This window comes from Mugil cephalus, chromosome 19 (assembly GCF_022458985.1).
Source record: "Mugil cephalus isolate CIBA_MC_2020 chromosome 19, CIBA_Mcephalus_1.1, whole genome shotgun sequence".
Taxonomy (NCBI): Eukaryota; Metazoa; Chordata; class Actinopteri; order Mugiliformes; family Mugilidae; genus Mugil; species Mugil cephalus.
In genome coordinates this window covers 22,452,404-22,468,186 of record NC_061788.1, presented here as the reverse complement: position 1 = coordinate 22,468,186, position 15,783 = coordinate 22,452,404, and the positions used below count along the sequence as shown (strand labels likewise).

Here is a 15,783-nt window from a genome sequence, read left to right as displayed (position 1 = left end):
TGACCTACTGTCATAATTAAGCTGCTGCCATTGCATCTAACTTCTGAGTTTCCAGAAAGTCTGTTTCACACATGTAAAAAAACCAGCACGTGGTGATAAATATGATGTGACATCATGGCTGCCGGTGATAAGGTTAGCAGACAAGTATCCTGGATAAAAAATCAATCAATGAAAAGTCGATCTACATTGTTAATTTATGTGCTTAATTTCAGCAAGACACTCAAACTAACTGACTAAGCAGCTTAGATATTGTTAGCAAAACAGCAGAACTGCCCACGTCATTTTCTTCTATCTCGTCTGCTATAACCGCTTGTCCTCGAAGGTCACGGGGTGCTGGAGCCCCAGCTATCCCAGTGTTCATCGGGTGAGAGGTGGGGTACATCCTGGACAGGTCACCAGTCTATCACAGGGCTAACACAGAGAGATAGACAAACATTCACACTCACATTTACACTTACTGCTAATTTAGAATCACCAATTTTATCCTCCTACTTCTCACTCTCTTTTCTGCAGCTGAAAGAGAAGTTTGTGACTGAGGACTGTTTTCAGTCCTGGGAATGTACGAGCACTGACACTGTGCTCACCTGAAACCTGCCACAGCAGTTATGTGCACCAATTACAAACTAAAACATGACTGCTACACGTGTGTGTGTGTGTGTGTGTGTGTGTGTTTTTGGGTGACTGTTCAGGTTTGTGTGCATGTGTGTATAAATAATTCATTTATACAAATACACATCGTCACCTTTGGGAACAAAATAAAAGTCTTGTGTGAGCCTCATCAATTATGTTGTCGATGATAAAATGTGCATTCCCACTTTCCAAGGCATGTAGCAAGTGTCTTCAGGCCTAACATGACCTGCAAGAAATTGTCAACTCAGTTGCTGTCCTTTATCTGTCCTGTTAATTGTGAGTCTTGGTCAAGGTAGAGGTCAAATGTTGTGTCACTCAGTTCCCAGTGGCTGACTGGCTACATCGGGACGATACTGACAACGAAGGACAACCCAGTCCACAATGATAAGGACGCAGATGGACTGGAAATGGAGGGGACCCAGCAAGTCACATTTTGGACTGTTAAATGGTGAGGCAGATGATGAGGAGGAGCTTTCAGTAGAAGGCATTTTACTTCTTGCTGGTTCATAACAATGGAGCTTCATAAAGAGAGACCCATTCTTCTGATATCATTGGACTGGCTGTGAACACTGCATATCTACATAAATCAAAAAACAATGGGATGGGTTCAGTGGGAAGGTGCTTACTCAAACTACAGGATTCTGCATTTAGGAGTGAGGACACTCAGGCCTACACAGATTCTCAGAGGAGCCTTAGGAAGGGCATCATTGAGGCCAAGCACTGATATAGACAGGGTATTGAGGAAACGTGAATACGTGGCAGGGGACAAAGAAAGCTACAGAGAGAAGTACACGGACACAGATACTACAGTTCACACATAAGACTACAGACCAAATATTGGACACACCTGGGAAAAAAATCTCTCAATCAACCAAAGCAGCATGGAGGAGAACAGAGAAGTTGGAGTAAAAAAAAAATAAAATAAAATAACTAAGGGTAAATCTAGTTTTTGGAAAATACATGTTTAAAAGGAAATTAATCAATTAAATAAATAACTATAGCCAAAATCTGGACTGGTGACACTGGGGTCTGAATGTGTGTGTGCTTGTGTGAGTGAATGGGTAGATGCGTCTGTGACTGTAAAGGTTGAGGATCAATAAGTACAAAGGAGTTATAAAAACAACAACAACAACAAAACAAGACAAGAGAAAGTTACAGATTAAGGAGTCTTGTTGCTCTGTAGACCACTTGTTCACTTACACTTTCACCCACAAACACTCTGAACTGGACGGTTTCAAGCTGATGAGGACATTCAAACATCCCAGATTCACACATTCACACAACATTATCGGAGTTTGTTTTGAAAGTTGAAAAGTAAAACACTAATTTCTGTTTTATTGTAATTGGTTAAATGTATGAGCTCGTTATTTTGACCATATCATTCGGAACTTCAGAATGGGAATTTCTGTTTGATTTATGACATTTCAGGATAGGTTGATTGATTCTAATGGCATAGTAAGTTGATCTTTATGTATGATGAATGATAATGTGGTTTAAATACAAATAATTTTATTGAACCACATTGAAACTGGTGGTGATGTCTTTGTGTTTTTGCCTTTTGTAGCACAGGCACTGAGTTAACCAGGCTTAACTTATTCATTCTGTATCAAAATTTTGAAATTGACAGGTTGACAAAATAATTTACTCTCCTGTCTGGCACCCAACTTTAATTTGGATTACACTACATGGTGACAATAACCTAGAATTGAACACCTCAAAAAATCAAGGAACTTACTCTGGACTTGTAAATCCAAGCACACTCAGTAGTCTGCCCTCTGTATAGAGGGAGATGGGGGTCAGAGGGTGGATAGCTTTAAGTTTCCTAGTGTTCACATCTCTGCTGACCTCACCTAGACTTCACACATCTCTCACCAGGTAAGCAAGACCCAACAAAAAGCCTTTGTGTCCTCAGGAAGCTAAGGTGTGCTGGCCTACTCTCTCATTTCTACAGGTCAGCTATAGAGAGCATCCTGATCCACTGCTGCACTGTGTGGGTCAGGAGCTGAACAGAGGAGAACAGGAAGGACCTACAGCGAGTGGTGACGGTGGCAGAGTGGACCACTGGCTCAGCACAACCCCGGTAAGAGACAGCTACACTGGCCACCTACAAAAGAAAGCCAAGGATCACTTAAACCCTGGATCTAGACTGTTTGTGATACTGCTTTGCTTTCATTTAAAATGTGAGAATGATAAATGGTAATGGCAAGCAGTTACAGTGACCGATTTAGATGAGCCTTGTCTTTGGAATGTTTATAGTTTGTATTATTATTTTTTTTTATTATTATTATTTATTTATTTATTTATATACAGAAATCAAGTGGATTAATCTGATCATGGTCTTGGTCTCTGTCACAACCATTGTCTTCACCATTGTGTGTATTGGCAAACCCAAAGCCAAGTGAATCTCAACTGATTCTGTGTAGCAGTACAGTACTTGGATAAGTATGTGTTTAGAATTCTCTCATTTAATAAAGCAACAGTACTCTAAGGTGGGAAAATGAAAGGAAATAACTGGAAAGTGGAACTGATCAAAGAGAGAATTTTCTTTAGAATACCAGATGCTTTAGAAATATATACAGAATGTGAAAAAAATAATATATTACAATATTTGCATATTGTGTTATAAGGTTGTAAGACAACTAGAAATTAATCATCTTTTTTGAGCTTCTGGGAGCATACTGTATCGGCTGTAGGATGGAGAATGGCTCCAATATACAGTATATTCCATGTTTTCTGTTTTAGGTGTTCCGTATCGAAACATATATTAATTTATTTTCTGTAGCTGTCATTGGGCAACAGGCAGGATATACCCTGGGCAGAGAGAGAGAGAGAACATGCAAACAGCACACTGTCTGTAGTATCAGAATAACAACAGAAAAACCTGCACACTACTGGCTAGTTTCTGGGTGCCTGTAGGTGGAGCCGTTAACATAAAAGATTATCCAAGGGTTCATGCTTCAGGTCTGGGTGTACAAAATAAGGAGATTTCTGATTCTCAGAAATGTGGCTACAGACCAATGACGCTGAATTCCAAGTGTTACATCATTTCACTGTGATGTTTGGCATTTCTAGGAGAACTGTGCGACATCTGTGCTATCTCTGAGGAGTGGCTTTGGATGAGCTCTGTACTTTCAACAGAGCGGCTAAAGAATGTGGAGTGTCAGAGGGGAATAGCCTACAAGGTCATGTGATGATGTCACAGAAAACCATTGTGTGTGTGTGTTGCGGAATGTGTAAGGGTTTACAACTCGAAATTGCGCTGCCTCATTTACAAATCTCCATTCATCTGGTCAACCTGGATAACAAACCTACTTGAGCATGTCATCCACCACTGTGGAACCGTGGATTTTCGGTGGTGTGTCTGTATCCTGCTGGACACCATCAGAAGTGGAAGACGCTGGCTGGGGGAACAAACTGAGAGCCTGGAGAAAAGCTGCCGAAGACTGAGGACTTGAACCCTGGACCTGCAAGGAAGGTGAGGACTGGCCTGCAAACCTGAGACCTGGAGAAGGTAAGGAGGAGGTGTGGAAGAGTGGGGCCTGAAGTTGACCTTCTGGACCTGTGGAGAGTCAGCAGCATGTAGCTTCTGTTGAGGAGATGTCGGGTTGTTTCATACTTGAAATAACACACATTTGACTTCTGACTTGTCTGACTTATGGTAAGGGGGCATTAAGGGCTCATTCACTGACTCACTGACTTGATGATCTGACAATGGAACAGCCCTCCCACGCTCACGGACCTCCATAAACACGTCTCTAAGTCAGTGAGTCCATAATGGGTCGGATGAGAATTGGACCTATGTGACCTATATAGAACCCAGACATACTTGTTATACTGCAAGTCATAGTTATGTCTTTGAGGTGGAGCAGCAATGTAAACAATGTGACCTTCAGCAGAGGTATAAAGTTCATCTATTTTATGAACATGTTGCTCATTACCACTCTCAATGCTTAATGCTTTGTACTGTGAGCCCGTCTGCAGATGTTGGATTAAACACAGTGAAAGACCAGTGTTCTGATTTCTTATTTTCCAACAGTCTTCTGTGTGTGGCTTCTGGGATTGAGGACCTCTAAAAACAGGGTAAGGAAGTGGGCTCGCGCATGGCTGTGGAGCTTTGAACCTGCTGTGTCTTTCTGGTGAGTGTTTCATTGGATACAGATTAACTTAATTGTGTTGTGACAGACATGTCAGCAGGGCAGACATGCTGTGGAATCCATGCCACCTGGGATTTGAGCAGTGGTAGTCGCCTTGGATTTTAGATCAATTAGGAGGGAAAGGCTGTAGTGTGTGTGTTTGTGAGAGAGAGACTGCTAAGTTGGTCTTTGTTTTTTGTATGTTTTCTGTTTTTGCTCTTTAATTTAATTTTATTATTATTAGACCTAGTAAACTAGACTAGTACACTAAAAGACAGGTGAATAAATAATTGACTGATAGACAAAGGAATTGACTGGCAGCTAAGCAGAGACTAGGGACACTGATAACTCTACTCAGCGGTCTTCATCCAACATTACATTCATGGTAAACATGGTAAACATAATGTGTTGACCAGTTAGACTTTTGGAAAGAAGAGTGTGGTTTCCTCCAGCAGGAAGTTTCAGTCTTAATCAGATAAAGAATCTGAAAACCAAGCTTAAAAAAAAAAAAAAAAAGTGGAACTTGTTTGCAAAGAACACTGACCTACAACTATGGAGCAGTGTAGACTGCTGAAGAGCCAGATGGGAACAGTATAGAGCAGAGTGGAAAGAAATTTTGCAAAGTGGAATGTGTCCATGCTGATAATACCCTGTACAGAGATGCAGTGAATTGAGGTGGTTTTCCAATTCAGGAAATCCTTGACAATAGAACCACTTCAGATGGCTAATTTTCAAAAGCCTGAAATCCATGGACCACAGCAGCGACATGAGAGGTAAAGTACCATCCAGAAACTAACTAGTATTGTATTTTTGTATTGGTTTTGTGTATTTTTGCTGACTTGTTTTGGTTAATTTGAGAATTATGGTAATTTGATATGAATATTATTTTTTGAAAACATTGTTTTGTAATTACTTTCTTTGTATGGACTCCCACTGACTTACCCTGCATTTCAGGTATTTCGTGGCGACATCTCCTTCACTGTGTACTCCCTGGTTGTTTGTTTATGTATGATGTGCGTATTGACTATGTGTGTTTGAGGTGACCCTTGCACATGATGCCTTCTCTTGCTAGACCTCCTCTCCACTGGTAAGCCTCTGCTCTGAAGCAACTCTTATCTCTTAAGACATGAGGACTCATTGAAAAAAAGTATACTACTCAGAAAAATTGGTATGGTTCAAATGGTAGGCCATGCTTGTATAACATTTTTCAGTCAAACCATGCATCAATGAGCCTCTGTTGATTAAAAATTAAAATAAATAAAAATTACAGGACTTGTATTATGGGATTTGGGCCTGGTAAAAATAAATATTGTGCAAATCTGTCTTCCATGCTCCCTGATATTCACAAACAGGTGTAGGATACTCTGCCAAAGGCCACAGAAAATTAACTGCATCACCTGAATGCAGGTGATACTGAGACATGAGGACAGTCTGACTACTGCTAGAAAGAGAAGTTAAGAGGGTTAAATCTTTCCCCATCTTCCCCATGGAGTTGGTACAGATAGTTTTGTTGTTTTCATTTAGGGTTTAACATTGTATAAAAGACCAGATTTAATTTCCAGATCATTTGCTAAACATTAGTGGTAATTGCTCAATGGTGTTCATTGTGTCTTTTTTTGATAAATAAAATGTTATTGTTATTTGATTTTTTTTCAGACAGTGATTTCTTTGACGAAATGAAAATGTTACTTGTACCTTGGACGGTCTTATCAGCTGATGTTACCGAGCCATGACCATCCTGTCAGTTTTGACAGCTACCTCCCGCTGTCTGTCCGTCTCTCCATGATGCTCCACTCCTGCTGTGTGTGTGTGTATCTGTTCTGTCTAGCGTGTCCTAGCGGAGCATCTCCGGTGAGCGTGTCCTCCCAGTCCCAGAGTATATTCCTGGTGGGTGATTGGTGCAGGCCCAAGCCAACCAGTTTTTCCAAGCACTGAGCGACATCTTGGGGAAAGCTGATGAAGGCCTGGTGTGCCCTACAGACGCCGGCAGACACCCGCCTTATGAGAACCGTGCAAGCTTGAAAGATTAGTTAAATTATGTGAATTAGTGATTCTCGTGTGTTACCCAGATTTGGGCCAGGGTAAGGTTTAATACTGATTTTGCTTATTTGCACTCATTGTTAGATTTTCTCACTTTGTCTAGGAACAGGAGTAGAATTGTATTTCTGTTTTTGCCACACACTAGAGTAGTTAGATAGTGTTTTGTTTTGTGAATATTTAATTTGTTATCATTGACACTTCTCTTTGGTCAGATGGGTCCCTCCATATGAGCTGGGTTCTGCTCAAGGTTTCTTCCTGTTAAAAGGGAGCTTTTCCTTGCCACTGTCGCCCTCAGGCTTGCTCTGGAGGTTGCAGGCCAATTTTGTATTGTTATTGCCACCATGTAAATAAAAGTGAACTGAATTGAATTGAAGAGTCATCAGACAGAAAGCACAACTTCATTTCACGTCCCCCTGGTGGGCCTTCTCTGTTGGTTTCATGTTATTACTATCAACATTGTCCTTAAAAAATAAATACACATTTGATTTGCAATCTCTTTAATTTTCAATCAGATTATGTGTGTTACTTCCCTTTTCCCCTCAACAAGTTGGTTTCGTAACAGGTTATGGCTGATTTGTAGTTTTCTAGCATCACCAGTCCTCTGTTGTCTGTTTTATTGATGTGTTTCTTTTACTCCCCCTCTTTGTTCTTTTTTTCTTGTGCTGCCTGTTTTCCCCTCCCCATGGTGGATACTGACATTTTGTCAGTGCATGCTGTGTGTGTTGTTCCTCCTGTGTTCTGTCCTCCAGATCTGTTATTATTGTTGTGCGTTCATATAATGTTATAATGTTCTGACTAATGATAATTTATGTGCGGTGGGGTGTTCTGAAGTCCTTAACAGATATTGGTCTGTGTGGGTGGGTTTCCTGTAAATTTTCCTTTTAATGTCACTGTTGTTAGTGTGGTGGATTTTTAAGTCCAAGAAAGCTATGGTTCTGATGCTTTCCTCTTTTCCCTCTCCTTTTGCAAAATATACAAGCAAAAGGAGGGATTTGCCATGGGAGACCCACTATCTGCCATAATGTGTGGATTCTTCGACATCAACCCAGACATCCTTGTTTTACTGCCTTGAGTCCAGGTGACAGTTGTCTCTGTAAAGTGGAGGAGCAATGTGATTTTCAGCAGGTAGGGTTTTTTTTTTAATTCATTGTTGATTCACCACAGAGACAAAAATGGCTAAAACAAGGAACCTAATGAAAGAAACACACCTGAAGATACAGATTCTCAGCCAGGAAGGGTACAGCTCCAAAGGGTAGGCGGGAATAGTCCTCTTGAACACCTATGGCCTCGCTCTCTAACCTCAGGAAAGATCTGGACGAAGAAGTTGTTGAAATACTGACTCTGGATTTGGCGATTTTATGCTGATGGACTCTGTATGTGACATGTGCAGTCACATTTAATAAAAAGCAAACACGCTTGGAGGAAGAGGAGTCGGGCTAGCCAGTCAACATACTGAAGCTAGCATGTGAATGTCAAAAAGCAAAGAGAGACATTCCTAACCTTCAAGATGATATCAGATGGCTCTCACATGAACTCTGGAAAAAAGACTCTCTCCCAGCTGGCTTCATGGATACTGTAGCCACACAATCTCAGATCATCTCAGCCATAAAGTCTCCCTCATCATCCTGCTATTGGCCCTCTTCCTGTTCCACTCCCAGCTCACGTGCTCTCTCGTTGGAGGTGGTGTGTGGAGCTAAGCGAGGAAAGCCTTGAGTCATCTCCCCTCCACCTCTTACCCTATCAAGGTGCTTCTCCGTGGTGCCATCCAATGTCATGGCTCACCCTCCTGATGTCCCCATGGCTGGAGCTGGTTTGACGCCTTCGGGTGTGGACCTGGACCATGCCGCTGCTGTGACGAATCCCGCTGTAGTGATGATGGGTCTTCCACCCTCGGCTGTGGTTCTGGCGGCTGCCAGTGGCGCTGCAGCCTTGAGTCCAGCTGCGGTGGATGTGGCGGGGGCTCCCTCTGCACGAGTTGAAGTGGCTCCTGTGATGGCCTTCTCACCTCCTCCTATTGCTGACACTGTGGACCCTTCTGGTGCTAGTCAGAGGAAAGGGGGCACTGCTGTTACTGTCAATCCTTTACCCAATGCTGGTGCTGCATGGACCATTGCTAGTATAGCTAATGCTAGCACCATCCTCTGTTTTCCACCTGCACAATAAATCCTTGATTTAAAAATGGCATTACCTACTCATTCTCTGGTGCAAAAATCCTGGAAAATACATACACTTATCTCCGCCATTATAGACCGTCACCCCTCTGCTCACATGATCCTCATACACTGTGGTAAGAACAACCTCAGGTTCTGACAATTACGAACTGCTGGCAGAGTTGATTGATTTTTTGGGCTTAATCCCCTCCCTTAGACAAGATTCAGAGATCTTCAGCCATCTTATCAGTGGCTGTGCAACTTCTGCTAGAACTTCTGCTCAGTGTGTGGCTATGGGTACATTGACAATTTTAACACATTGTGGAAAAGAACTGATCTATACATGTTTGACCATTTCCACCTCAACAATATGGAAATCACTGTCATAGCTTCTCATTTCTCCAACCACCTCTCAAGTCTCGCAGATTGACACCATCATGCCACTCCCAACTCAACTTCACAATCCTCACACATCCCAAATCCATGTTAATGTCCATGAAAAAATCCCACAGTCCACTAGCCACCTGCTACCCAGTGTTGTGCAGACACTGTTTCAGACCACACCATTTTCAATATAATGCTTCTAAACACACATGGTAATCTGCGTCACTGTGAGATGTGGTGAAGATGGAATGTTTGCGGCAGAACAAGAAGACCATGAAAATGAAAAGGAAGAACCTGTTTCAAAAAAAGGTGCCGGTTAGCAAATTTAGTGAATGAATGAGACAAAAAATGTACAACGTTTATTATGGTAGCCGGTCACGCTGCCATAGCAGTACTTTTTTTCAAATAAGTCTTTTAATCCACTTCAGTCCTAATCACAAATACCAAAAATTTGATTCATTTGTGACACTTAACCCTTTATATGCCAGTGTTTGTGATGGCATTACACATTTTTTGGAAAAACAAACAAAACAAACAAACAAAAAAAACACTGAAATACTTTCAAAAATCTCAATGCAAAGTCTGTTTTTCTTTTGCTGCTGTGTTTACTATTTAATCGGTATTATGCTTTTGTTAGCCCGCCCACCAAATTTCACCACCACCCGCCACTGGTATTAAATCATTCTGAGAGCCACGCATGTACCAATGCGCATTCTCCGACGTGCATGAAGACGCGCTGAGACAAAACGGAAGAACGAGAACGAGATGCAAGATTCAAAATGAGCTTTGGAAGGATTGATTGCGTTAAATTTGTGAAAGAATTCACCGTTTTTCTGATTTCAAAGAAGCTAAAACAATCCGTAGGCAGCAACACACTATGCAGAAACAGGAAGTGATGCAATTCGCTTACTCACATGACGGATGTCCCTCCTCCTTCATGTTCTTACTGTCTCTGGGATGGAGTTTGTGTTTCTGACCAGCGGAGCTCCATATAACATCTGTTGTTGTGGTCTCATCAGTCTGCCTAGTCTTCCTGGCCTGCAGTTATATCCACTCCTGCATAACCCTCCAGCATGCCTGTGACACGGCCTATATCCAATCATTATAACACTCGCCTGTAATAACAACTGATGTCATTAACTTTTCAAAGTGTCATGTAACATCATCAGCTATATGTTGTATGAGCTGCGGTATAATATAAGCTGCAAAAATAATCTCATGTTCAGTCATAAAACAGAAAAAAAATAGATCCTAACCCGAGTCCTATCCAGAAAAAACACTTTTTTTTAAGTAACTGAAAATAATGAACAGTGTGTCAGATCTACTGAAGCTCAAACTTGACCGGACTTGTAAGTGATAATAACAGACTGTGAAAATGTTCAGAGAGGGACAGGATGTATTTATTTATTTATCCCCTTCAAGGACGTATTTACTTCACTGATTTAGAGCGCAGGTATACTCCGCTACATTAGATGGCGGTATGCACCTTTAAGTTGGTATCTCAATCCACCAACCAACAGTCGTAAAGAAGATTTGATGACGGCGTTGAAAGTTGAACATGAAGAAGCGCTGAAGAGGAAAAAGACGAAAAGGAACTTGCTAGCAAGCTAAGAGCTTTAGCTGTGATCTGCGTTACGCATTTTGATAATGGCGCCGTTAGACCTTGATAAATACGTTGAAATAGCAAGACACTGCAAATACCTGCCTGAAAATGACCTAAAGGTAAGTCTAAGTTACAGGAATTACCCGTAGCTGCGGTTTGTCAATGCCAGGGGAAGCTAACTGTGCGACTTTTCAAAGTTTGTTCTATAAACGTAGCGAAAAACTTCAATATTTATTACTCGGAGACAGTCGTGGTTAGTGTCGTTTTTATCATTGTGACAGATTGTACCGACTGTCGGCTAACAAACCGCAGAGTCAATGCGGAAGCTGAAATGTTTAATGCTACATGCTAGCAGTTAAGAGTTTCTCACAGCGCGTTCATCAGTGGAGCCGTGCTAGCACCTTACAGAACAATTCTTTTTAAATGCCTGCCCTTTAAATATGGGATAAATGTTATTTTTTAAGGGATCATTGAAGCAGTATTTAGTTCTGATACAACAAAGCTAACTGTAAATCTGTATTTCACCCTTCCTCTTCAACCTGGCCACTAGCCAACATCTGTCAGCAGTAATACTTTCAATTTATCTAATATGTCCTTCTCTGTGGCGTTTTATTGTCACTCAATTTAGTGTAACCTGACTTATTCCTGTAATCAATTAATCAATGTTGTGTTTTCCTTTCTTTTTCTTCCTTTTTTATTTTATTTTATTTTATTTTTTTTTAATTTATTTTATTTGTTTATTTTTTTTTTAGAGATTATGTGATTATGTCTGTGATTTGCTGCTGGAAGAATCAAATGTTCAGCCAGTTGCGACCCCGGTTACAGTTTGTGGAGATATTCATGGTCAGGTGGGTCTAACCGATTAAAGATTTCAGTTTTCACAAGATATTTGTATGTCCTTTAAAATTGAATCAATCCGGCGACTGTGATTACAGCTGTTACCATATCAGATTTTATTATTGTTTCTTAAATTGTGTATATTTTAGTGTCTTTACATTCCTAAATAGTACCTACAAGTGCTGGTATTGACAGAAAAAGCTGTATCGTTTTTTTCAGCAAGTCTGAGAACAAATTAGTATGTGGAAGCATCTACTTACATGCATACATGCAAAATGAGTTTAACGAGTTAAGTATGCGTCATGTTGCTAATACTGAATAGTCACTGACCGAATTAGTAACAAAGTAATAACTGAATGTAAACATGTCATTTTTAATGTTCCTGTCTAGTTTTATGATCTTTGTGAGCTCTTCAGAACTGGAGGCCAAGTCCCAGACACAAATTACATTTTCATGGTAAGTAAGCTTTCTTTATCCTTACCATAAGCGGCAGCAGCAGATGTTAATTTACCAGGATATTACAGAGACTGTTGTTGTGCACTCCTGTTGTTTGAATAATTGAACCAATGATTACCAACAGTGGCAACCTTGTATGTCATTCAATCCCCATAATGAATTTTATCAGCAAGCCATGCTTTTTCTAGTGTCTTCATTTAGTGAGGCATTTTTGACATCTAAGTTGATGTCTTCTGTTTCTTTCTCTAGGGAGATTTCGTAGACAGAGGATATTATAGCTTGGAGACGTTTACCCACCTGCTTGCTTTGAAAGCTAAGTGGCCAGATCGTATCACACTTCTGCGGGGAAATCACGAAAGCAGACAGATAACGCAAGTGTACGGCTTTTATGGTATGTATTTCGCTGACTTTTTTTTTTTTTTTTTGCAATTTCTTTTCTGTTTATCAAGCTCAAGTCACATTGCCATTTATGTTGTGCTTGTTTTTAGATGAGTGTCAAACAAAGTACGGAAATGCAAATGCCTGGCGGTATTGCACAAAAGTGTTTGACATGCTTACTGTGGCAGCTGTAAGTTTTTTTTTTTTTTTTTTTTTTTTTTTAAATTAACAGTGCATTAAACAAAACTCATTTTGTAGAGTAATCAAAACTACAAGCTCATAGCATGGCTCTGTTACTACAATCATTCACTCATAGGTAATTTGAATACTAATTTGTGGGGGCACTCTGATGCAGACAGTGATCACCTTAAGTCATGTGCAGCATGCAGTAATACAGTCTGCTTCTGGTATGAGGAGACAGCAAAAATAAAGGTCATACACATGTACAAAGAGATTTACTTCTTAATTCTATAGAATACTGTAGGCAGCAGTGACACTTTTCATGTATATTCAGAAAAAAACATTGTTGTTTGGCATTGGTACAACCATCCCAACACTTGGAAAATTGAGTCTGATTTTTATCTCAGTGTAGTTGAAAACTCCCTCCACATAGAATGTAAATTGCTTGTCAACCATTGCTGTGTAGTTGACAGTTGGTTGCTATGATCTGTTGGGTGTCTTGTTCCCAGAGATGCCTGATTTGTTAATGATACTCTGTACTCTAATCCCAGTTGATAGATGAGCAGGTCCTGTGTGTCCACGGCGGCCTTTCACCTGACATAAAGACTTTGGACCAGATCCGAACCATTGAACGCAACCAGGAGATTCCCCACAAGGGGGCCTTCTGTGATCTAGTGTGGTCGGACCCAGAGGATGTAGACACGTGGGCTATCAGTCCGCGTGGTGCTGGCTGGCTGTTTGGATCCAAGGTTACTAATGAGGTACTTTGAGTATTGGGCTTTCAAAAAACAAGTAGTAGCAATTGGGTGAAGACATCATTTGACCAGCAGCATGAAATGACCATAATCATGTTATCTCTGTTTTAGTTTGTTCACATCAACAACTTGAAGCTGATCTGCCGTGCACACCAGCTTGTTCATGAGGGCTACAAGTTCATGTTTGATGAGAAGCTGGTGACTGTGTGGTCCGCGCCTAACTACTGCTACCGCTGCGGTAACATCGCCTCCATCATGGTCTTTAAGGACGTCAACAGACGAGAGCCCAAGCTGTTCCGGGCTGTTCCTGACTCGGAGCGTGTCATACCTCCCCGAACAACCACCCCCTACTTCCTCTAATGACACAAGACCATTGTCTCTTTTCTCTCACCTCTCAAGAATTATTTATATGCAACATATTTTAAGAAATTCATAGGAGTGACATATCTTTCAGGGTTATTTAGCGAAGAAATGGCGTAACCATTCATTTTTTTTCTGTTATAAAGGAAAATAAGCTTCTCCTTCCCCAAATAAGAGAAGCATATTTTAATTTTTTCTGCATATTTTAAGTGATCATAAAATGTAAACTTGATGTTTTGTGTCCCACTAATGAGAATAAAACATTTAAACTGAGTGGTAGATGCCAGTAGTACACATCAAGTAAAGAGATAATATTGTGTATAGTGTAGCATTTTGGAAGGCTAGTTTTCTCTTCACGCTTCTTAAATTAGAAAGAAAATTGTTGTAATAATTCTTATTACTTAAACACCTCAGATCCACTATGTAAACAACTGTTGACTCCAACCTTCTGCCTTAAGTACTGGTTTTAGTTTTACTCTTCCTTTTTATATCTCCTTTTTAATTTATTCATTTTAAAATATCCTCCATTGCTGCACACATTTTGTTCCTAACAAACGTTCACAAATGTTGGACACTGTTTAATTCACTATTATTCTATGTGTCTATAATGTGATATTGCAGCTACAATGGCATTCATAACTATTTAATTTTCAGAGGATTTTTCTCAACAGCTCAAAGCAATAGTTGTGTTTATTGCACAGACAACAGTGTGGTTCTATTGTTTCCCTGTTTTGTAATTTGAATAAAAACATTATTCCACAAATCTTGTAAATAACAGTCACTCGAAGCACAAAACCAGCAGGACTTGAGCTACATGTTTTTTTTTTTTTTTGTTTTTTTTTTACAACTGATAGACTGTACACCAATCAGGCATGATATTACGTCCACCTTCCTAATATAGGTTTCCCTCGTACCTCTAAAACTGTTCTGAACTCATAAGAGAGTGGACATGGGCCTTCTGTGGTGTTTGACAACAGAATGTTGTTATTGGTGGTCTTTGGGTCCAAACCATAAAAACAGACTTTACAAAGAAATGCAAGTGTTGATCAACAGTTGATCAGGTTTGTCGAGGAATCAGTGTAATCCTCTCTCTTCAGGTGTGGACTAGAGTCCACCAGAGGGTCTAATCTGGCCCGTGGGATGAATTTGCAAAGTGCAAAAATTACACTGAAGATATTAATTGCAACTTTTCCAATAAAAGGAAATGCTATTCCAAGGGTTCACAAAGATTTAGTAGTTTAGAGCAGAGTTGTGAACATAATACTACGTGACTTTGACATTGCACTGCATGTTTTTAATATCGCAGTTCATTAAATTTAAACAGTGTCATAATGTGTGTGTTTGCACTAAAACAAAGGGAAACATTTGGACTTGTCGTTATTTGTAGATTAATACGCTATTGTAGTATTGGTCCAGCCAGGCGCGATTCTAGGGTCAGAGCTTTGGGGGGGCTTTAATGTCAAATTACTGTTTCACAAAGTTATCATTTGTTTTAAAAATTACAGAAAATAAATTGTATTTAAATGAGAAGATGAGGTAGGAACAATAGCAACTTAAAGATATGATGGTCAATAAAGACAGGCAGCCCTGCCTAAGAGACAACATCGTTCTACCCTTTTAGACAGATCAGATCCTGCAGACTCTTAGCAGGCAACCACCCCAACCCCCCTATGTTTAAACCACATACTGTCTTCTATTGTGCTGATTTTTTTGTCATCTTACTATAGACAAACTTAAAAAAAATAAAAATAAAAAAAAGGACTTTTTTTTTTTTTTCAATTCTTATTTTTAGTGTGAAGTTTAAAGGTTGGACTAGGCCTAGACACACCTACCGTCCCCTTTGAATCGAATTGGGCTGTATGTGCCCCCTGAACTAA

General features: G+C 40.2%; 1 protein-coding gene across 1 annotated transcript; it reads left to right on the top strand.

Moving 5' to 3' along the window:
• The first annotated feature begins 10,849 nt into the window (after nucleotides 1-10,849).
• Nucleotides 10,850-14,669, top strand: ppp6c (protein phosphatase 6, catalytic subunit). The gene is made up of 7 exons (XM_047570319.1): nucleotides 10,850-11,059; nucleotides 11,693-11,788; nucleotides 12,168-12,233; nucleotides 12,483-12,624; nucleotides 12,722-12,801; nucleotides 13,343-13,552; nucleotides 13,658-14,669. The coding sequence occupies exons 1-7, from the start codon at nucleotides 10,985-10,987 to the stop codon at nucleotides 13,904-13,906; spliced, it is 918 nt and encodes a 305-aa protein (XP_047426275.1). The 5' UTR covers nucleotides 10,850-10,984; the 3' UTR covers nucleotides 13,907-14,669.
• Nucleotides 14,670-15,783: the final 1,114 nt, after the last annotated feature.